The 23,859-nt window shown below is 46.5% G+C and overlaps 1 protein-coding gene across 1 annotated transcript; it reads left to right on the top strand.

Annotated features, from left to right (window-relative positions):
* The first annotated feature begins 4,988 nt into the window (after positions 1 to 4,988).
* Positions 4,989 to 22,717, top strand: LOC137545185 (V-set domain-containing T-cell activation inhibitor 1-like). Its single transcript, XM_068266303.1, has 5 exons — positions 4,989 to 5,043; positions 11,751 to 11,826; positions 13,396 to 13,812; positions 16,621 to 16,899; positions 22,638 to 22,717. Exons 2-5 carry the CDS (start codon positions 11,775 to 11,777, stop codon positions 22,670 to 22,672), a joined length of 783 nt encoding a protein of 260 aa, XP_068122404.1. The 5' UTR covers positions 4,989 to 5,043; positions 11,751 to 11,774; the 3' UTR covers positions 22,673 to 22,717.
* Positions 22,718 to 23,859: the final 1,142 nt, after the last annotated feature.

The raw sequence follows: 23,859 nt of genomic DNA, 5'->3' as shown, positions 1-23,859 counted from the left end.
TGGTAATTGAGCAATTGATTAATTGTGCGTTAGGGTTAGAAAAGTGGGCACAGTCAACACAACACCAGCCAAATACATAAGCGGGCAACACCGGGTCATAAGTGGGTGGAGACAAATACAAATTTTACTGGGAAAATGTAAACAGCAGCCATTCTTACACTGTTAATGGCAGGGTTCTCAAACTTTGCACAGTTGGTTACTGTGTGACTGGGGTTAATATTCAGAAAAGTGGGTGGAGTCTGCAAAAGGCAATCAAAAATTACCTATTGATTTTTCAGGGGAATATTCCATTGCTGCCATTCTTGCACTGTTAATTGCACAAGCCTCAAACCTGGTACACATTATCATTGCATGACTGGGATTCACATTCATAAAACAGGGTGGAGCCACACACAGCCAATATGATTTGTTTCATTTTAATGCAGGTTATCGATGCCAAAGACCGGCAAAGCTCACAAACTTGGCCATTGAGTAATTGTGTGTTAGGGTTAGGGTTAGAAAAAGTGGGCGCAGCCAGCACCTGCAAAATACATAATCGGGCAATGCCAAGTCATCAGTAGGCAGAGACAAATGCAAATTTCACTGAGAAAATGTAAACTGCAGCAATTCTTACACTTTTAATGGTAGGGTTCTCAAACTTTGCACAATTGGTCACTGGGTGACTGGGATTAATATTCAGAGAAGTGGGTGGAGCCTACAAAAGCCAATCAAAATTCACCTATTGATTTTCAAGGGGAATATGTAATTGCTACCATTCTTGCATTGTTAATGGCACAAGCCTTAAACCTGATACAGTCAGTCATTGGGTGACTGGGGTTCAAATTCAGACAAAGGGGTGGAGCCACAAACAACTAATCAGATTTGTTTAATCTCAATGGAAATTATTGATGCCAAAGACCGCAAAGCTCACAAACTTGGTAATTGAGTAATTGTGTGTTAGGGTTAGAAATAGTAGGCGGAGCCAACATCAGCCAAATACATACCTGAACAATGTTAGGAAATAAGTGGGTGGAGAAAAATACAAATTTCATTGCGCAAATGTAAACTGCAGCCATTCGTACACTGTTAATGGCAGGGTTCTCAAACTTTGCACAGTTGGTCACTGGGTGACCGGGATTAATATTCAGAAAAGTGGGTGGAGCCTATAAAAGCCAATCAAAATCCACCTATTGATTTTTAAGGGGAATATTTAATTGCTGCCATTCTTGCACTGTTAATCACCTTTACCTGGTACAGTTGGCCATTGGGTGATTGGGGTTCAAATTCAGAAAATGGGTGGAGCCACATCCAATCAGATTAATTTTATTTTATTACAAATTATTGATGCCAAAGACTGCAAAGCACACATACTTGGTCATTAAGTAATTGTGTGTTAGGGTTGGGAAAAGTGGGCAGAGCCAACACCAGCCAGATTCATACCCGGGCAACGCCGGGCGTCCAGCTAGTGCATAATAATTGTACTGTGTGAATGAAAGTGGAGCGCTGGATAAAGGCTTTTTCTTTTTTACTCAATACTTGCCCCCTCACCCTAAACACCTGCCTGGATCGCCTATACCTAAAATCGGTCTTGCCTCCGTTAACTCACAGTCGTGTAATAGTGACAGACGCATAAACAGATACAAATAACGGATAACCTATCCGAAATCTCTACAGAACTACAAATCCTGATCAAATATACTTCCTAACAATATAGACCTGAATCTACCGCCGTGTCCAACAGAACAGTAATCAGAGTATAGAAATAGAGAGGCTTGCAAGGAATAAAACAACTCCACAGCTGATAATAAAATCTCGATTGTGCAATCTTACCAAATGTATAGAGGATAAAAGTACACAAAGTATATATACTTTGAACAGATACTTTACATTTAGGTGGTCACTTAAATTAAGGTGCCCATACACAGTTTTCCCGTTCGATTATCTGCAGAGTCAATCATTCTGATCAAATTAAATGGATTGGATTTAAAGAAAACCTGCAATGAGAAAAACCTCCCCTAGGGGGTACTCACCTCGGGTGGAGGAAGCCTCCGGATCCTATTGAGGCTTCCCCCGTTCTTCTTGGTCCCACGGCGGCGGCGAAAATCCTCCCAGAACAGCGGGGATGTAAATATTTACCTTCCCGGCTCCAGCGCAGGCGCAGTATCGGCTCTCCGCTCGGAGATAGGCGGAAATAGCCGATCGCTGTCGGGCCGCTCTACTGCGCAGGTGCAAGTCTCCTGCAAGTCTCCTGCACCTGCACAGTAGAGCGGACCCGACAGAGATAGGCTATTTCCGTGCTGAGAGCTGCAACAGCGCCCCCGCTGGAGCCAGGAGAGGTAAATAAATCAAGCATTGTCAGGCTTGTCGGGGGAGGATTCCGGGGCGCTTCGGCGGAGTCAGCGCTGTACTGCCTGCAACTACAGGGGAGGGGGAAGCCTCATTGGGACCCTGAGGCTTCCCCCTCCCGAGGTGACTACCCCCCAGGGGAACTTTTTTTGTTACAGGGTCTCTTTAAATGTCCATTTGATCCAATTTTGATTGAGTTTGACTAAACAAAATCGATCGAAAGAATTGACCGATCAAGACATAAAATCTAGTTTCATCGGGGATGTGGCAGGAGCGGTAGTGCATAGACCACCCATAGCATTGTAATGCTGCTGCGCTGGTTGATTTTCAATAGATTCCCAGCGTCCCAATCAATTGATTGCTTTCAGAAAGGATTGGAACAGAGCTTTACGTAGATGTGGTCAGATTGTACAATCCCAATTGTATCCTCAGTGGGCACCTTAAGGCTATAAACGCTTTTCTGAGTGCTTGCTGAGCGCTTGTTATTGCTGAGCGCTTTTTAAAAATCACTCCCATTCACTTTCATTAAATTTGCTTTAAAAATCGCCACTTATGCAATTGCGCGACCGCTGCAATTTTTACGCGATTTTTACTGCAATTTTAATGAAAGTCAATGGGAGTGATTTTTAAAAAGCGCTCAGCAACCACAAGCACTCAGAAAAGTGCTTATAGTGTGGATCCAGCCTAAAGGTGGCCATACACTTATAGATTTGCAGCAGATTCGACCATCAGATAGATTTCTGTCAGATGCCTGTCAAGTCCAATCTGACAGGAATCTGATGTGTGCCACATGCTAGGAACAGATTTCTAGTTGCTTTCAGAATGAAATCTATTGGAAATCGATCTAAATGCATTATTGGACCATTAGATCCAATGCAACTCTACGGGCCATGGATCTGCTGCCAGCAGCCGATTAACCTAGATTTTCCATTCTGTCAGATAGATCAAATCGGCCGCAAATCAATCAAAATCAGCCACAAATGGATCAATTTGCAATTTCAATGGAATCAATATCTGATCGATTCTATAGAGTCAATCGATCGATCACGGGAATCGACCAGTGTATGGGCCCCTTAACTATGTGACTGCTAAGTATATAATGTAAAAAAGTCAGGATAATAAAGGCCTCTAGATTGTAAGCTCGCAAGGGCAGGGACCTCCTCCTAGTGTTTTGTATTCTGCTGTAATTGATCATCTGAACATGCACCAGTATTGGTGATGTCTCCACCACACACCAGCCATGTCTATAGTTGTATTGCTGGATGTCCTGATTGTACAGTGTTATGAACCTCTCATGTATCTATGCTCCCCACTATTTGTCTTGTACTGTGTACTGCGCTATGGAAGATGTTGGTGCTATATAATTAAAAAATACTAATAAAGGAGAGGCCTTATCCTTGTTTTCTCTTTAGTATCATTATTGCCTTAGCCCTAAGTATATATAATTATATGTGGACACATTCTATGCTGAGGTTTTGGGGGTGTACACCTTCACAGGAAACACAACCGCGGGTGTAAATTACACAGGAAATGCGATCAGTGTGACAGCATCTGGTACAGACAGCTAATAAACCCCGTATGCCAGTGATGAGGGAAAATGACAGTATTCTTTAGCCATTCATTTTCATGAAAATACTATTACATTTGATTTTCAAGATAAAATTCCATCGAAAATAATTTTTGTTATTTTTTTATTTTTCACGTTTTTTTAATTTTCACATTTATTGCAAATTGTCATAGTAAAATTATTGAGTTTTTGTGGAAAATTAGTCGCGGTAAAAACATAGTTTTTCTGCGTTTTTGCGAAGTTTGGGATTTTTTTTTTCTTTTTGCATTAAAATATTGATTTTTATGGTGCATACACATTGGGGACAAAAGTGGCTAGTCGCTAGTGCATAGGGAACGCGCACGCAACAGCCCGGCGACAGCTCCGCCCCCGCGACAGCTGTCTACACGGACGCGGCGGAAGCTGTCGCCGAAGGTCCCTCCCCCCGCCGGAAGCTCCATACATTGTGTATTGCGTTGCGTACAGTTGTGTTGAAGTTGCGGCGACAGCTGTTGCCGGCGACAGCTCAGACTAGCGACGGTTCATGGGCGCGCGCGTCATACACACGGGCGAACTGTCGCTGCAACATGCGCGTACCATGTGGTTGCAGCGACAGTTGTAACCCGTGTGTATGTAGCTTTAGCGTTTTTTCAGTTTTTAAAAAATTTAGTGGAAAACATTAAAATACAAGTTTGTTTTTTTTTTGGAGAAATTTTTTTGAATCGAAAATTGTTTCAAATCAAAGCAACTCTGCTCTAGGCATGGCAATACATGATAGGATCAGTGGTGTCCCCCCAGCCCTCTCATACGTACAGTACAGAAACTCTGCTCTAGGCATGGCAATACATGATAGGATCAGTGGTGTCCCCCCAGCCCTCTCATACGTACAGTACAGCAATAAAATCTGCAGAAACATGACAACTCTTCATAAGAGGAATAACCGATGTCACATGTCACACAGGACGCAGAGTGACATTCGGTGTCATCACACAGCTGGTAGCAGGTGACAAGCCCAGCGTGGCAGTGTATGACTGGCAGCCTCAGGCACAGCAGGACCCCCAGGGATTCCCCCTACGCAGATCTGGGAGCTGGAGGTGTAATTATATTAGCAGATGGTTCTCTGGCTGCGCAGGTAGCAGTGTCAGATCTCTGTGTGACTCTCTGCGACTCAGGTAAGGGAATCTGCACTATCTCCATCCCTCTGTCCCAATATTCACCTGTCTGTCAGTGTGGGGAGGTGGGCTCCTGTCTGTCAGTGTGGGGAGGGGGGGCACCTGTCAGTCAGTGAGGGGAGGGGGGCACCTGTCAGTCAGTGAGGGGAGGGGGGCACCTGTCTGTCAGTGTGGGGAGGGGACTTCCTGTCTGTCAGTGAGGGGAGGGGGCTCCTGTCTGTCAGTGTGGGGAGGGGGGGACCTGTCTGTCAGTGTGGGGAGGGGGGCACCTGTCTGTCAGTGTGGGGATGGGGGGAACCTGTCAGTAAGTGAGGGGAGGGGGGCACCTGTCTGTCAGTGTGGGAGGGGGGACCTGTCTGTCAGTGTGGGGAGGGGGGCTCCTGTCTGTCAGTGTGGGGAGGGGGGCTCCTGTCTGTCAGTGTGGGGAGGGGGGCTCCTGTCTGTCAGTGTGGGGAGGGGGGGCACCTGTCAGTCAGTGAGGGGAGGCGGGCACCTGTCTGTCAGTGTGGGGAGGAGGGAACCTGTCTGTCAGTGTGTGGAGGGGGGCACCTGTCTGTTCCTGAGCGGTGCAATATCAGGGTGGGCAGGGGTCTGTTCATTGTGCTACACTTCAGAATTCATAAAAATGTTTAACAGGTACATTTCTGGACCCCAGAACAAGGTAAATGTCATGGCCTCTTCCCTCTGGGTCTGACAACAGAGCACTTCAGTGATGACCCTGCATTGGGTAAATGTGAGCCTTGTAGCACCGGAGTCAAATCCTGCCCAGTCTACATGGAGTTTGTATTCCCTTCCCATATTTAGTGGGTTTTCTTCCCACCCAGCAAACCTACTGATGGCTTTACAGAGGAAAAATACACAAAATTACCCCCAGACTGTGGGGAACATTAGAGTGTGAGCTACTTGGAGGCGGAGTTTGTGAGATGTAAGCTGTGCAATGTACTCTGTAGAGCAGGAGTCCCCAAACATTTTCGGTCAAGGGCCGGGACAACATACTTCAGATTGCTGGGGGGCCGGAGTATAGATACAATAAAGTAGAAAAATATTACATTGAGCTTAGGTATTGTAGAAAACACCATCTCTAAGTAATACATTTTGTGTGTGGGGGGCCGGTAAAAAAGTCTCAGGGGGCCGCATTCGGCCTGCGGGCCTTAGTTTGAGGACCACTGCTGTAGAGAGTCAGAGAGCATCCGTCACTGTGTCATATAAATACACACTAAAGTTATTAAAGGGCAACTTGTCAAAAAAACAAAACATGCTCTCTAGTAGAGAGAGACATCTAGTGGCTAAACAACAAAACTGCATATTGCTACAAATGCATTGTGGAATACGACTGAATATGGTGGTTCTGGTGAAATCACTGCATATCCCAAAGTGAGATACAATTACTTTCCCCACCCCCTGTTGCTTTAAAGGACAACTGAAGTGAGAGGGATATGGAGGCTGCCATATTTATTTCCTTTTAAACAATACCAGTTGCCTGGGAGTCCTGCTGATCCTCTGTCTCTATTACATTTAGTCGCAAACCTTGAAAAGCATGCAGCAGATCAGGTACTCTGACTGAAGTGTGACTGGATTAGCTGCATGCTTGTTCCAGGTGTGTGATTCAGCCACTACTGCAGCCAAAGAGATCAGCAGGACATCCAGGCAACTGGTATTGTTTAAAAATAGATAAATATGGCAGCCTTCATATATCACTTCAGGTGTGCTTTACCATACTCTTGACCATACTTATACTTATCGATTTTCCCGTTTGATTCCTGGAAATCTGCCAGAACTCACTTGCTCTAAGATGTCGAACACATTGAATCTTAACCACTTTACCCCCGCGCGTACGGATTTCTCCGCCCCTTTTTCCATCCTTTCACCCCCAGGGACGGAGAAATCCATACTCTGCGCACTCCCGCCGCTGTCCGCGCTCCCGCTCGTAAACACGCCGCCCGCTGCTAGTAAACACGCCGCCGCCCGCTCGCCCAGAGATCAACGAACGGGAAAATCCATTCCCGTTCGTTGATCTCAGCCCCGCAATGATCTGCTGCCGCTCGGCTGAGCAGCGCGATCATTGTGAAAAATAACAAAGTCCCAGCCTCTTTCTACTTCCTGCAAGCGTCCGGAAGGACGCTTGCAGGTCGCCTGAAACAAATTTGTAATGTTGCCATCTTGTGGCCAAATAGTAAAACTACACCCTAACCATTTTTTACACACAAATAAACTTGTTTTACACAAAAAATTAACTCCTTACCTCCCACACTCCTAATTTTTTTTTTTTTTTTGTAATTAAAAAAAAAAAAAATGTACAATTTAAAAAAAATACATAAATAGTTACCTTAGGGACTGAACTTTTTAAATATTTATGTCAAGAGGGTATAACACTGTTACTTTATAAACTATGGGCTTGTAATTAGGGATGGACGCAAAACTGAAAAAAATGCACCTTTATTTCCAACTAAAATATTGGCGGCAAACATTGTGATAGGGACATAATTTAAACGGTTTTATAACCGGGATAAATAGGCATATACATTTAATGGGTTTTAATTACAGTAGCATGCATTATTTAAAAACTATAAAGGCCGAAAACTGAAAAATAATAAATTTTTTCCCACATTTTTTCCTATTTTCCCATTAAAACACATTTAGAATAAAATTATTCTTGGCATAATGTCCCACCTAAAGAAAGCCTAATTGGTGGCGAAAAAAACAAGATATAGTTCATTTCATTGCGATAAGTAATGATAAAATTATAGACGAATGAATGGAAGGAGCGCTGAAAGGTGAAAATAGCTCTGGTGGTCAGGGGGTAAAACCCCTCAGTTGGGAAGTGGTTAAAGGACTACTGAAGGGAGAGGGATATTGAGGCTGCCATATCTATTTCCTTTTAACCACTTGAGGACCATGGGCTTAACCCCCCCCCCCCCCCCCCTCCCTAAAGACCAGACCCCATTATTTATTTATTTTTTAGTAAATATTTATGTTATTCTTTTTATATTAAATGTCCTTATTTTATTTTTATTTTTTTTCTCCCTCCCTCCCCCCGCCAGCCAATCAGCGTGATCGGCTGTCATAGGCTGAAGCCTATGACAGCCGATCACTGTCATCTCTCCCAGGGGGAAAGCCATGTCACACAGTAGTGTTGGGCGAACACCTGGATGTTCGGGTTCAAGCCGAACAGGCTGAACATGGGCCAGATGTTCGGCATGTTCGGCCCGAACCCCGAACTCAATGGAAGTCAATGGGACCCCTGAACATGCCCATTTTGAGGGCCCTATGGGGTCGCAGGCATAAGGGGGGAGCATGCCCCGATCGCGGGGGGGGGGGGTCGGAAATTCCCTCCACCCCCTCCGCTAGCGCTCCCCCCTCTGCCCGCTTCCCCATAAAAAAAGTTTAATGCAAGTTAAATAGTACCGGTGGCTGGCAGTGGAGTGAGGAGGAGGAGTCCGTCTAGGAGAGTGACGCGTTGAGGCCGGGCAGCGGGCGGTGAGGTCAGAGAAAGGGCGGAAGTACCACAAGGGTACTACCACTGAACCGCCCGCTGCCCGGCCTCAACGCGTCACTCTCCTAGTCGGACTCCTCCTCCCCACTCCACTGCCAGCCACCGGTACTATTTAACTTGCATTAAACTTTTTTTATGGGGAAGTGGGCAGAGGGGGGAGCGCTAGCGGAGGGGGTGGGGGGAATTTCCGACCCCCCCCCCGCGATCAGGGCATGCTCCCCCCTTATGCCTGCGACCCTATAGAGGGGCCGTATTCGGCCGAACAGGGCCCTTTTCGGTCGAACAGGGGCCCTGTTCGGCCGGCCATTGAGCAGTTCGGGCGAACCCGAACAGTTTGGCCGAACACCATTAGGTGTTCGGCCGAACTCGAACATCACCCGAACAGGGTGATGTTCTGCAAAACCCGAACAGTGGCGAACACTGTTCGCCCAACACTATCACACAGCTGTCCCCAGTACAGCGCTGCCTTAAATCGCAGATCTGCACGGGTATAAAAGACGGCGCATTCGTCGTCTAACAGTCTCCTAGCGGCGATCGTCGTCATTCATGCAGAGATATGCGCGCATCAGCGCGGCGCAATCTCCTGCAAATCACCGCTCCAGGACTTGACGCCAATTGGCGTTAGGCGGGCCTGGGGCTGCCGCCTTGGTCACGCCCATTGGCGCTAGGTGGTCTTCAGGTAGTTAAGCAATACCAGTTGCCTGGCAGCCCTGCTGATCCTCTGCCTCTAACTTTAGCCAGAGACCCTGAACAAGCATGCAGCAGATCAGGTGTTTCTGTCTGGCATTATTGTCAGATCTGACAAAGTTAGCTGCATGCTTGTTTCTGGTGTGATTCAGACACTGATGAAGTCTGTGTGAACACCGCTCAACCCACCAATCACTGGACCATGCACGACCAGGTCAGCAAGGCCCACACTACACAGCAAGAAGGTCCGCACTTGTCCAGGATTCAAAGTCTTTAGGACGTATCCAGTATAGCAATACACACATGCATCAATAAGCTAACATGTTTCGAGCTACCTCAGCTCTTAATCATAGCTTATCGTTATTCAGACACTACTGCAGGCAAATAGACTAGCAGGACTCCCAGGCAACTGGTATTGTTTAAAAGGAAATAAACATGGCAGCCTCCATGTCCCTCTCACTTCAGGTGTCCTTTAATAGTTTATTGTAAGTCAAAAAAAGCAAATACAGTTATACAGAAATATTTGTGTTATGGAACTTATCAAAAAGTTTAAAAGTCCCCTTTGAGGCTGTGACAGGCATTTGTATAATTTGTATAAGGTTAAGCGTTATACTCTAATCATTTATAGACTGGGGAACAGTTAAACTTCCTGTGGTTCAAATAATCCGGAGACCAGAAGTGCTGTCTCTGTAAGCTGCCCCCCTACAATCAGCACAACAAGAATTTCATCATTTTTGGTCAGTGCCACAATTGTGCCCATTTATGCTGCAAAAATTAAGATTTGTGCTGCCTTTTTTTTTTGTTGAGATATCATCATTTTTTACCCCAGACAATAACATCACTCAGCCCCCGTACAGCAGCCTTCGGACATGAGACTGGTGCGGTTGGGTAGTGCTGTGTTTGTGCTCATTTGTGCTGCAAAAACTAAAGGTTTAAAAAATAAAGATGAAAAGTTCACTCCGCCCCCTACAAAAGTGCAGAGGCCATGTGAGCGTTCGACCTTTATAAAAACTCAAATATCTCAAACTATAAAAGATAGAATGATGTTTCTTGCAGCATAAATGTGGCACTACCCAGCCACATCAGGTTCATGTCCATAGGGAGGCTGGTGATGATATTGTCTTAAACAAATAAGCATTATTATCTGCAAACCGAAAGCAGCACAAATGGTCATTTTTGCAGCACAAATGGGCACAAACATGGCACTAACCAAACATACTGGAATTTTTATTTGTGCCGATTGTAGATGGGCAGCTTCACAATGCTCTGCGTACATTTACTTACCGTACTTAGATAGGTTCACTGGGGTGTTTGGTGTACCTACAGCATTTTCATATTGTTGTTTATAGTGTTCCAGTCACAGATAAACCTTCTTGCCCACCAGTATTTCCAGGCCCTGTCTCCTGTGTTTCCTGTACATTTACTTGTCCAGTATTGTACCACCTGCTGGCAAACACAAACTCATACCCCCCAACCGTCCCGTTTTCGTCGGGATTCTCCCGATTTGGGGGGGCCCTCCCGCTATCCCGGGCCCCCCCTCTTGAATCCCGACGGCTGGCAGAGAATAGAGGCGGAAAAACTGATCGAGGCTCCAGCCGCGGTACTGAGGGATGCGGGAGCCCGGCTTCAATACTTCCTCCCTCCCTCCCTCTCTGAATGCCCCCAAATGTATGTCCGTGTGCCCCCCTCTCCTCCCCTCCCTATAGGCAGAGTGAGCGCAGCGAAGCGGGCAGTCGGGTCCTCTTACCGCTGATGCACGCATACTGTCTCTGGCATCGGACCTCCATGTGCTTCCTGTTTACTATGACGTCACAGGAAGCACATGGAGGTCGGATGCCAGAGACAGTACGCGTGCATCAGCCAGCGGTAAGAGGACCCGACTGCCCGCTCCGCTGCGCTCACTCTGCCTATAGGGAGGGGAGGAGAGGGGGGCACACGGACATACATTTGGGGGCATTCAGAGAGGGAGGGAGGGAGGAAGTATTGAAGCCGGGCTCCCGCATCCCTCATTACCGCGGCTGGAGCCTCGATCAGTTTTTCCGCCTCCATTCTCTGCCCAGGCGCACCCCCCCACCTAAAAGTGGCACCCTCCTCCCCACCCACGGTGACGGGCATTCTCCCCCCCTCCACTGACAACCCCCCTAATTAATGTTAATCACATAAGGGGACACTGGGGGCACATTAGGAGGGAGGGAGAAGCTTAATAGCGTCCATGCGGCATCCATGCCGCATACGCATCCCCGGGCTGGTGCCTCGATCGGGTTTTCTTTTCCCCCCCTCGGCCACCCTTACCACCCTCCTCCCCCTCCCACTGGCACCCTCCCTTTCGGGAGTAATTAATTAAAAATTTTTAATAAAAAATAAATAAAAAAAAATAAAATAAAATAAATTAGTGGGCGTGACTAGGGGGTTGTGGCGTGGCCAGGGGTGTGGCCTAAGTGTCCCGCTTTCGACACTTAAAATGTTGGGAGGTATGACAAACTGTCTCCAGCAGAGCAATGACAATACACCTCTCATATGTTCACAGGGTAATCCCAGCTCGGTGCAGTAGATGGCGCTGCTGTATTGTGTCCTGACCATCTCCCTCCTCGTGTATCTGGCTGGTAAGTGTTTCAGCTTCAACCACTTATCTAATGCTGGGGGTCATGAATTTTAGCCCCTTCAGAAATTATAGCTTTCAAATATGTAAAACACTGTAAGGAAAAAGGACATGACAGAGCAGGGAGGCTGCGGACTTGGGAGAGAAGAGAGACTGAGGATTTGGCAGAGAAGCAGGGAGGATGAGGATGTGATGGAGGTGTAGGGAGTTTGAGGACTTGGTAGAGTAGAAATGATGAAGACTTAGAAAAGGGATAGGGTGGTCAAGGACGTGATAGAGCAGAAAGGATGAAGACTTCCAACAGTTGCAGTTAAGCTGAAGACATGATAGATCAGAAAGGATAAGGAATTGAGAGAGGTGCAGGAAGGCTGAGGACTTGATAGAGAAGAAAGGATAAGGACTTGTGAGAGGTGCAGGAAGGCTGAGGACTTGATAGATCAGAAAGGATAAGGAATTGAGAGAGGTGCAGGAAGGCTGAGGACTTGATAGAGAAGAAAGGATAAGGACTTGTGAGAGGTGCAGGAAGGCTAAGGACTTTATAGAACAGAAATGATGAAGACTTGGAAAAGGGATAGGGTGGCTAAGGACGTGATAGAGCAGAAAGGATGAAGACTTAGAAGAGTTGCAGTTAAGCTGAGGACATGATAGAGTAGAAAGGACGTGGACATGATGGAGGTGCAGGAAGTCTGAGGATGCATTAGAGCAGAAAGGACGTGGACTTGGGAGAGGTGCAGGGAGGCTGAGGACTTGATAGAGCAGAAAGGATGTGGACTTGGGAGAGGTGCAGGGAGGCTGAGGATGTGATAGAGCAAAAATATGGACTTGGGAGAGGTTCAGGGAGGCTGAGGATGTGATAGAGCAGAAAGGGCATGGACTTAGGAAAGGTTTAGGGAAGCTGTGTGGATGTGATAGAGCAGAAAGGATGTGGAATTGGGAGAGGTGCAACCTGGTGCATGAAGGCTGAGGATGTGGTAGAGCAGAAAGGATGTGGACATGATGGAGGTGCAGGGAGGCTGAGGATGTGATAGAGAAGAAAGGATGTGGACATGATGGAGGTGCAGGGAGGCTGAGGATGTGATAGAGAAGAAAGGATGTGGACTTGGGAGAGGTGCAGGGAGGCTGAGGATATGATAGAGCAGAAAGGATGTGGACTTGGGAGAGGTGCAGGAAGGCTGAGGACTTGATAGATCAGAAAGGACGTGAACGTGATGGTGGGGCAGGGAGGCTGTGGACGTGATAGAGCAGAAAGGATGTGGACTTGGGAGAAGTGCAGGGAGGCTGAGGATGTGATAGAGCAGAAAGGATGAGGACTTGGGAGAGGTGCAGGAAGGCTGAGGACTTGATAGATCAGAAAGGATGTGGACATGATGGAGGTGAAGGGAGGCTGAGGACTTGATAGATCAGAAAGGATGTGGACATGATGGAGGTGAAGGGAGGCTGAGGACTTGATAGATCAGAAAGGATGTGGACATGATGGAGGTGAAGGGAGGCTGAGGATGTGATAGAGCAGAAAGGATGTGGACTTGGGAGAGGCGCAGGCTGAACTGTTTTGCATTTAATTGTCCCTTCTCAGAATGTGACTATATACTTCCAAAACCCCAATATGAAGAGATTCTTGTGCCTCGGTTCGGCAATGCTACCCTTACCTGCCAGTTCAGCTTCATCGAGAACACGTATGACCTGGGCTTCAGCTGGCACCGAGAGGACATTGTGGAGGAGATCGAGGTGGATGATATCCAGGCATACATCCAGCAGAGGTACGAGTACAAGGAGCCGCAGCTGGTCTACAGCTTCCACAAAGACAGAGAAGACCTGCAGGAGCAGAGCTATCACTTCCAGGACCGAGTCCGGGTGGACATTAATGAGATCCCGGAAGGAGACCTGTCAATGCACATTCGCAATGTGGACTATCAGGATGAAGGACTCTACACCTGTAAAGCCATCAGCCCCTATGGGAAAGGAGAGGTCAAACTGAAACTTCTCATACAAGGTAACCCATGTCTAGCACATGTTCCTCCTAGTGATGATCGCAATAAAAAATTTCACTTATGCGTAATTTTGCATAATTTTGATAATTATGAAAAATTACTCATAATATTGCATTATTACGAGTATATGCATGATTTTTGTAATAGCTAATTTGTAATTATTCACAATTTCACTTATTTCCGACCAGTTTTTGCATAATTACAATTGATTGCGATCAGGGTCGGACTGGGACACTAAGGGCCCACCGAGGAAGTTTCCGCCTGGGACCTGCCACCCCCCCCCCCATTTTGGGCTAGCATACACATGTACTCTAGTAATTTTGCATGATTATGGTAGGGAATAGATTGTGAGCACTTCTGAGGACAGTCTCCAATAGGGATATGTCCACATGCAGTGCAGCGCAGCAAAAATAAATGGGTGTCACCACGCACTGGAACATGGGCGTGGTCATGACCTGCCTTCCTAAACTGGGGACACCTAAAGACCAGGGTATATCTATACTGGGGACACCTATATACCTGCCTACCTAAACTGGGAAATCTACCGCCAATCTGATTGCATTTTGTGGGGAAATCTGCCGCCAATCTGATTGCATTTTGTAATAAGTAGCGGTGTGTTATTCACAGAGATTAGGTCAGACCAGATACATTTTAGATAAAAGAATCAAGTAGTTACATGCCTCATGATAATTCATAAAGTAGTCAAATGGCAGCAGATACCCCCACAAAATGCAATCAGCAATGATATAAACACTTAAAAATAATACCCCATAAAACTCAATGCCACATATACAGTATGTCACATGCAATCATTTTGTGTATCTCTGCTAGTACCACTCAGTATATAAACTGCATAGTAACACTGGGAGCTCATAAATCAGCCGCCTGGTGTTTGGGCCCGGGTTCAGTAAAGTGTCAGCAGTGTAATGTTAAACCGGACCGGAACTCAGAACTTCCTCTCTGCTCTAAAAGATACACAGCAGCATAATAACCTTTACATAAAAACATTTCTTGGTTACAGCTGATACAAATCCTGCAATAAATCTGCAGTGTGTCTACTTCCTGCTTTCATGGAAGCAAAGAAAGGGATAACGCTTATCTGCCATCTCTGACATGGCGGTCATGTGACACGGAGAGATCAAATTAAAGTTGTGATTAGTCACAGATGAGGGGGAATTAGACAGATTAAACTCGCTGAATACATACAGGGAATACATACAGGCTTCCGAGTTGACTCTGCCTTCTCTGACTGGTCGAGGGCTTCCGAGTTCTGTGATTACGTTAAAGAGAACCTGTAACAAAAAAAAAGTTCCCCTGGGGGGTACTCACCTCGGGAGGGGGAAGCCTCAGGATCCCAATGAGGCTTCCCCCTCCCCTGTAGCTGCAGGCAGTCCAGCGCTGGCTCCCCCGAAGAGTCCCGGAATCCTCCCTCGACAAGCCTGACAAGCGCTGATTTATTTACCTTCCCTGGCTCCAGCGGGGGCGCTGTTGTGGCTCTCAGCACGGAGATAGGCCGAAATAGCCTCTGTCGGGTCCGCTCTACTGCGCAGGAGCAGGACACTTGCGCCTGCGCTGTAGAGCGGCCCAACAGCGATCGGCTATTTCCGCCTATCTCCGAGACGGAGAGCTAATGCTGCGCCTGCGCTGGAGCCGGGAAGGTAAATATTTACATCCCTGCTGTTCGGAGGGGCACAACGAGACCGCCGTGGGACACAGGAGGACGGTAGAAGCCTCAATAGGATCCGGAGGCTTCTTCCACTCGAGGTGAGAACCCCCCGGGGGAACTTTTTTTAGTTACAGGTTTACTTTAAAATTACCGAGTTGCGGTAATACAGTATTTCTGCAGAAATCTGATTTTCTGAGTTCCGTTTTCCGAGTACTCGAGTAATGGTCTTTTGATACATTTTTGCATTTTCTGATTGGCCCAGTGCTTCCAAGTCCTGTGATTGGGTATTGTAAATACAAATTTCGGTTGATCGGAAATGTGGAAATTTCAGTTCCACAAAATCCGAATGAACATCCGCAGTGTCCCTTCACCTTGATAAAGCGGCTTGAAGAGACTCTGAAGCGAAACAAAAATTGCTATTTTTACCTGGTAGTTCACTTCAGTAGTCTCAGTAGAGGTAAACCGCCGCACCACCGCTGCAAAACGAGGGCTTTAAACCCCCAAATCCCGGGACAAACATCCACGACTTTCCTGGTCGTGTATTTTGCTGCCCGGGGAGGCAGAGCTTTGAGCTGTAGCTCTGCCTCTACTGACGTCAATTGCCGTGTGGATCTCCGCCTCTCCCCGCCCCTCTCTGCGAAGGAAGAGTGAGAGGGACGGGGAGAGGCGGCGATCCGTGGTGATTTACGTCAGTAGAGGCAGAGCTACAGCATAAAGCTCTGCCTCTTTCAGGAAGCACTCCCCGGATTGCCCCCTGGGGATTTTGGGGGTCTAAAGCCCTTGTTTTGGCTCGGGGATACGGCGGTTTACATCTACTGAGAGTACTGAAGTGAACTACCAGGTAAAAATAGCAATTTTTATTCACTTCAGTCTCTCTTTAGCGCCCGCGGAACTAGTGGGTCCATCTGAGGGGATCATCCGTCTCTCTCTGACACACCTTCCATGCCTGTACCACGCTTGACTCTTCTGGGCTAAGTATCAATTCACTATGCACTATATATGTGCTGCTCCGCTGGTTATTTATTCATATAGACATATGCATGCATTAGTTTACATTGTACAGTGAACCAACATTTCCCCTACAGGAATATGTACCCTGCAATGTCCACACTGACTAATAGCTTCCCTCTATTTGCCCCCACAGAGGAGGAGGAGCCTCCGGTGACATTTGATACGGTGGACAATGCCACAGTAGTACGTTGCGTATCCAAGGCCTGGTACAAGGTGCCCATTGTGCGCTGGCAGAACCGCCGAGAGGATGATGTAACCGATAATTCCACCGTGGAGGTCCTGGAGCAGAAAGAAGACGGTAGTCGCAGAGTCATCTCGACACTGACCGGGGTGAAGAGCAACGAGATCTACCGCTGCTTCGTCCGGGACGTCAAGAAGGCCAGAAGAGCGCGAACCATCTGGAGGAAGCTAAGTACGGGGCACAGAGAGATGCTGTAGAACTTGTGTAACTTCCTACATAAATTGCATAAATCACTCTAAACTTAAAGCAAGTCTGAAGCTATTTTAAAAATAAAAAACAGATACTCACCTAAAGAGAGGAAAGGATCTGGGTCATATAAAGTCTTCCCGTTCTCCTCAGTGTCCTCGTCCCCCTGCAAGCTCCTCCGTTTGTATCTCACACTGCGGGAGACTTCGGCAGTCTTCGGAAACACTCAAGCTCCCAAAGACTGCCGGCTCTGTATTGCGCACCCACGAGTGCATGAGAGAGCGCAATACAGTACAGTATGGAGACTCGGAAGTGCCTTGAAGACTGCCAAATCCAGCCTAACCCAGAAGAGAGCAGTCCACGACCGAACGGTCATAGACTGCTTATGGGGGAGCCTGCGGGGGAACGCAGGGATTGGTAGGAGAACAGGAATGCTCTATAGGACCCAGTGCCTTCCCTCTCCTTAGGTGAGTATCTGTTTTTTTATTTTTAATATAGCTTTAGACTCCCTATAAATGTGTTCTGGGGTAATGGAGAGGTTGAGTCACTCCCTGCTATGCTACTGGCAGCAGGAAGCAAAGGGAGATAGACAGCAAAACAAACCTGAGAGGTCCTATCTGCTCTGTAAAAAATATTTGTGGGTTGCTATGGGTAACAACACTACACCTCTGTTTGGCACCATTTCACAGGAAGTGTGATAACTTGACACTCATCACAGCATACAGCATAGGAGATAGAACTTCTTAGACATCGTCAAAGGTTCAGGAGTGTATTTGTAAAACAAATATACAGATGTGTTCATCAGCAATCTTATATCTTCGTTACATGTTACCTCGGAAAAGCAAATGGTCTGTAGAATCTTGTGCGTTCCATGCAGACTTGGTCTATCCCTAGTGATTAGACTAGGCTTTCTCTTATGATACATCTATGCTAGTTGCACTTAGGCCTATATACAGCATACAGATAATGTAGAAGGAAAGTAGAAACAGAAGTGAGAAGTAAAGTCATAAGTGAGAAGTCTCCTCGGGAGCCCATGTTGGCTATTCTTATACTAGCCTCTAAAGAGTTAAATGTGACATCATCCAGCAGAGATGGTCCAGTCCCCATCGCATGCAATTGGCTGATAATAGCATGTGATGGATGACCCTATCCGCGCCTGCTCCGATGGGACAAGCCAAATATGGCCTTTCCTCTACTTTTACCCAGAAATTAGGTAAAATGTTCCCTGGCTATTGTTTACCTTTAGGAAATATGAAAGCACGCAATGTTTACAGCAAAGGCTGCCTGGGTGTCTGTACACCGTGGCTCTCTGGCCTTGTGTAGTCAGATGCACAATGTTCTCTAGTGATTCTAGAAATCCTCCTTAGAGGTAGACTCTCTGCAAATCAAGTCTTTTAACTAAACTCAGCTAAAGTAACTGAGGCCTAAGAATTAAAGCATATCATACTTAAATTCTAACATGCTCCCACTGGTGCTAGTAAAAAAGGGCGCACAGGGATAGTGGACAAAAAGGGCGCCGCCATAGACTGCAATGCAAAATATTGGCTATTCGGCGCCCGACAGGAAAAAAGGGCGCACGAGAAATAGCGGTTACAGGGATCGTGTTAACAAAGGTTTTCGTTTACAGGATAAAGTTTATAACAAATATCGTTTACAAGTTCGTTTAGACTTTGTATTATACTTATTTTTTCGTTTGTAAATTTCGCTTATATGGGTTTTAACTAGTTTTTTCGTTTTAAAAATGCGCTTATAAAACTATAACAACTAAAATTTCGTTTACACTTCAATTATCATTTAAAATTCGTTTTCATATGTATAATGCTTAAATAACGTTTCTAAAGCTGATTGTATTAGAAATACATCGCTTATGGTATTAACTTTGTTTTTACACTTCTAATGCGTTGATTATAGTTACTAAAATATCGCTTTAAATATTACTGTTATTTTAAGATTTCTACGTGATTTTAAGGCTAGTTATTCTATTACAAATATATAAATTATTTTATTCATGTTATTTGGAGTGAAGTATTTTAAGGATTAAATATATTATTGTTTATATGTGTTTAGCGTGTTTTGTGCAGTGGGGATGGTTAGGTTTAGGCATTACTAGGGGGTCTAGGGGTTAGGGATAGGTACAGGGAGGGTTAGGACCAGGGTGGTGGTTAGTTTTAGGCACCACCAGGGGGGTCTTAGGTTTAGGCACCAGAAGGGGAGTCTTAGGTTTAGGCACCAACAGGGGGGTCTTAGGTTTAGGCACCACCAGGGGAGTCTTAGGTTTAGGCACCACCAGGGGGGTCTTAGGTTTAGGCACCACCAGGGGGGTCTAGGGGTTAGGGATAGGTACAGGGAGGGTTAGGTATACATACAGTGCAATATACACCACCAGGGGGGTGGTTAGTTTTAGGCACCACCAGGGGAGTCTTAGGTTTAGGCACCACCAGGGGGGTCTTAGGTTTAGGCACCACCAGGGGGGTCTTAGGTTTAGGCACCAGAAGGGGAGTCTTAGGTTTAGGCACCAACAGGGGGGTCTTAGGTTTAGGCACCACCAGGGGAGTCTTAGGTTTAGGCACCAACAGGGGGTCTTAGGTTTAGGCACCACCAGGGGGGTCTTAGGTTTAGGCACCAACAGGGGGGTCTTATGTTTAGGCACCACCAGGGGAGTCTTAGGTTTAGGCACCAACAGGGGGGTCTTAGGTTTAGGCACCACCAGGGGGGTCTAGGGGTTAGGGATAGGTACAGAGAGGGCTCTGTATGAGAGTAAGGTTAGGTATAGTTATAGTACAATATATGTAATATATACAATTTATTACATTATGTGTATTTACACAAAGGGGGGTCTAGGTGAGAGGGATAGGGATAAGGAGAGATATCTGTGACCCTAAAGTTAGGTATAATTGTAGTAAAATACCTGTAAAACCTACCATTCTAGTACTATGCTTAATACAAGTGTAAATATCGTTTTTGCTATAGACGCTATTTGACGTTTCATTTCAGAATTCGTTTACTGTTATAGACGGTATTTTGCCATTTCATTTCCGTTTATTTAACGTATTTAGCACTAAATTATCGTTTATAACCTCTTAAACGAAAAATACGGTTTTGCATTCAAACTTATAATTTCGGCTACACCCCGCGCCCTTTTTTCCAGGCGCCCTTTTTTGATATACGCGCTCCCACTATCCAGTACTAAAATATATATATTTTTGGGGTTGAATTCTACTTATGTTTCCTTACTTAAGAACATCTGTCACAAAAAATGTGATTTGAAATGAAAGCTTGTAGGAAAATCCATAGTGACTTCTATGGAGCCCCAGCTGGTGAAACTTGCTGTTTACTGCTTCTGTTAGATGTTTATGTTCCTCCCCCCTGTGACCAGCAGATACTTGCAGTTAGGTTGAGTGGGGATGGTGGGTGCAGCACACTCTATATTTTGACTCATATGCTCTTATATATGGTTAATGAGAGGGAATGCAACCAGAGCTGGGACAAGGTCCTCCAGCACCCAAGGCTGAGACACCAAAGGGCGCCCCTCCATCCCTCCCACCCCAGCCATCACACACTGATTGCTATTAGACTAAGAGGTGCCCCAGGGCCCACAACCTCCCCAACACCTTAATATCTAGTTATCTGGCTTGCAGTCACTGCTATGTATCCCCTTTTCTTATTTCTTTCTGCTTCAAACACAATTAGGAATGACAGCTAAATGAATTGTGCGCCCCCTCCTACACTGCGCCCTGAGGCTGAAGCCTCTCCAGCCTATGCCTCGGCCCGGCCCTGAATGCAACAGTCATCTAGAAAGGCTAGGGCCAGAGGGGTGAATGGTGGAAACACTTGATAGGTTAATGGCTTATTTCATCCTAGTGTTGCTATTATTATTATAATTATTATTATTATTATTTATTGGGTTTATATAGTGTCATTCTATTACAAGAGGGTTCTCCTACATCCTCCACAAACAATAAACGTGTCCACAATGGTACGCATACCTGAATGGACAAATAACCTGATGGTGAACCTACCTGAGATTGCCCAACCATGCGAGCCTTTCACATGCACATTCTTAGCTCGATTGATTGAAATGCCATTTGAGACTTTTGTATAACATGGGGATTCTACTGGGTGCTTACCCCGATGTTTGCTGCACCCCTCAAGGATTAGAGCCTTTGCCTCTGTGGGTGATCCCAAACCGGTTCACACTGTGGGTAATACGGAGCATAAGGTTGTTGTTCTCCTCCTCCTCTCCCGAGTCTCCTCTCCCGCCCCCATGACCCCATGACCCCAGTGGCACGCAAACACGGCTCCATGCGGCCAAACAGGAGTGGGATGTTCCAAGATTCTCGGGACCCCAGTGGCATGCAAACACAGCTCCATGCGGCCAATCAGGAGTGGGATGTTCGAAGATTCCCGGGGCAAGAAGTCATTGACGACCTATGAGAAGCTGGCAGCAAGGGAGGTGAACAGGACATGACACTCATTGTACGTGTCACAGAGTCCTGAATGGGCAGCCACGGCAGCGTAACGGTAACGGGGATGGTGCTGGCCCGCTTAATACTTATCATGGGAAGGAGCCAGGACTTTAAAAGGGTGCTCTCAGGTGCGGAGCCTGGCTGGAAGGGAGAGGTGATTTGCTCACCGATGCGCCCCCTGGGTGGTGATTGAAAAAGGCACCTACGGCAGATTTCCTATGTGTACCCTTCCAGATACGCCTCTGTCACACTCAACATATTTGTTCACTCAAATAGGTGTCTGCATAGGAGGAGTTAGCATCCACCATTAGCATAGAGACCCCCAGGATGGGGTGTCCGTTCTTAGGCCATTAGTCTAACTACAATCCGATTTTGTCTCCTAAGCCCCCTTTCACACTGGTGTGTTGGGTTACCCTGTTTTTACCGCAGGGTAAAGCTACACCAATGAAAGTCTGTGGGGCTTATCATACCTGTGCGATGTGGCGGAAGTGACGTTTTCCCCGCACGCCTGACTCTAGTGCAACAGCACATTGATGGGTAGCATGCGTGGAGACTTGCAGCGACTGGAAGTCGTGTAAGTCGATGGTGATACAGTTTTTTTTTTTTTAAATTCACGTTTGCGTTTCAGTGTGCAGAAGCGTATTTTGTCATTACACTTCCACGCAATTCGAACGTCAGCCACAGGAAGTGAGCGCTACAGAGCCTCACTTCCTGCTTGGCTTGCAGCCAAAATGGAGATTACCGCACAGTGTGGTGTGATCAGCTGATCGTACCGCACGGCAACCGCAGGTCAGCAGTATGAATCCGGCCTGAAGTGGAGTTCCCCTTTAAACGATTGGACTTGATAAGGCTTATGCATGTCCTATTGCTTCCTGTAACAAAGGAGTGAGTTTAGGGACAGGTCATTATTACAGATGGTCGATACAATACTAATGATTCCAGCTTCCATAAAATTAATGAAAATTGTATGCAGATTGGAATTGAGACAATCAGATGCCTTTAGATTTTGATTGGCCCAATCCAAAGTCATAAACAACTTGCATTATATTTGCGTTCAAGCTGGAGTCATTAGCATCTTACTGACCATCTCGAGTACTCGTGAAACTTGACAGATGTGTCTCTGTGGATGATGTTTGTACTTAGCTTGTTAAGGGTCCCGACTCCATCATTCAAGCCCTGAGTTAGTGGCATGAGTGTGACAAACCTCAACTATCATCCATGCTGTGTTCCCCTCACTATATGTTGTCTTTCTTCCAGAGAAAGGGGCGCTGAGGGAATATGGGGAATTCTAAACACTCGACAGGACCTGAAAATTGAAGAAATCAACGTGGATGAAGAAAACATGAACAAGAACAGTATCATCTTCCCTGACTCCAGCATGTTCTCTGACTCTACCACTTCCACTGACTCCACCATCTCCACCCACTCTACCACCTCCACCATCTCCACCGACTCTACCACCTCCACCTTCTCCACCATCTTCACTGACTCCACCATCGTCCATGACTCCACCACCTCCACTGACTCCACCATCTCCACTGACTCTACAATCACCACCGTCTCCACTGACTCTACAATCACCACCTTCTCCACTATTTCCACTGAGTCCACCACCGACTCCCCCACCTCCTCCGTCTCCACCATCTCCACTGACTCAACCATCTACCCAGACTCCACCATCTCCACCGTCTCCTCAATCTTCACTGACTCCACCATCGTCCATGACTCCACCATCTCCACTGACTCCCCCATCTCCACTGACTCTACAATCACCACCGTCTCCACTGACTCTATCATCTCCACCTTTTCCACTATCTCCACTGAGTCCACCACCGACTCCCCCACCTCCTCCGTCTCCACCATCTCCACTGACTCCACAATCACCACCGTCTCCACTGACACCATCTCCACCTTCTCCACCATCTCCACTGACTCTACCACCCATGACTCCAATATCTCCACTGATTCGACCATCTCCAATAACCCCACGATCTCCACTAATCCCACCATCTCCAGTGGCTCCACTATCTCCAGTGGCTCCACTATCTCCACTGACTCTACCGACTCCACCATACCGACTGATTCCACAGTGTCTACAGGCTCCACCACTTCTAATGACTCCACCATCTCCAACACTACTATCAGCCCATAAGCCCTGGAGAGATGGACCAGGACTGTAGTGACTACTGTAGATGTAGCAGCCTTATAGAAGTGATATGTTCAGTCATGCTATTATGTGATCTGAGATTGCCATGGTTACTCATGTAATAACTGCCACTTATGAAAATAATTAGTTTCACCATACATTTATTCTTCATAATCTATATATATAAAATCGGATGTATGTGTGTGTGTGTGTGTGTGTGTATGTGTGTGTGTGTGTGTGTATGTGCCGCGATCACGCGAAAACGGCTTGACCGATTTGAACGAAACTTGGTATACAGATCCCTTACTACCTGGGATGATATGTTCTGGGGGT

This window comes from Hyperolius riggenbachi, chromosome 2 (assembly GCF_040937935.1).
Source record: "Hyperolius riggenbachi isolate aHypRig1 chromosome 2, aHypRig1.pri, whole genome shotgun sequence".
NCBI lineage: Eukaryota > Metazoa > Chordata > Amphibia > Anura > Hyperoliidae > Hyperolius > Hyperolius riggenbachi.
The sequence above is the reverse complement of the archived record's forward strand: the minus strand, read 5'-3'. Positions and strand labels throughout refer to the sequence as shown.

Bases quoted from the DNA above. Each gene is read 5' to 3' on its own strand.
- LOC137545185 (XM_068266303.1), top strand. From the start codon at position 11,775: ATGGCGCTGCTGTATTGTGTCCTGACCATCTCCCTCCTCGTGTATCTG. The intron at 11,827-13,395 runs GTAAGTGTTTCA...GTCCCTTCTCAG, and splicing joins CCTCCTCGTGTATCTGGCTG to AATGTGACTATATACTTCCA. The intron at 16,900-22,637 runs GTACGGGGCACA...TCTTTCTTCCAG, and splicing joins AACCATCTGGAGGAAGCTAA to AGAAAGGGGCGCTGAGGGAA.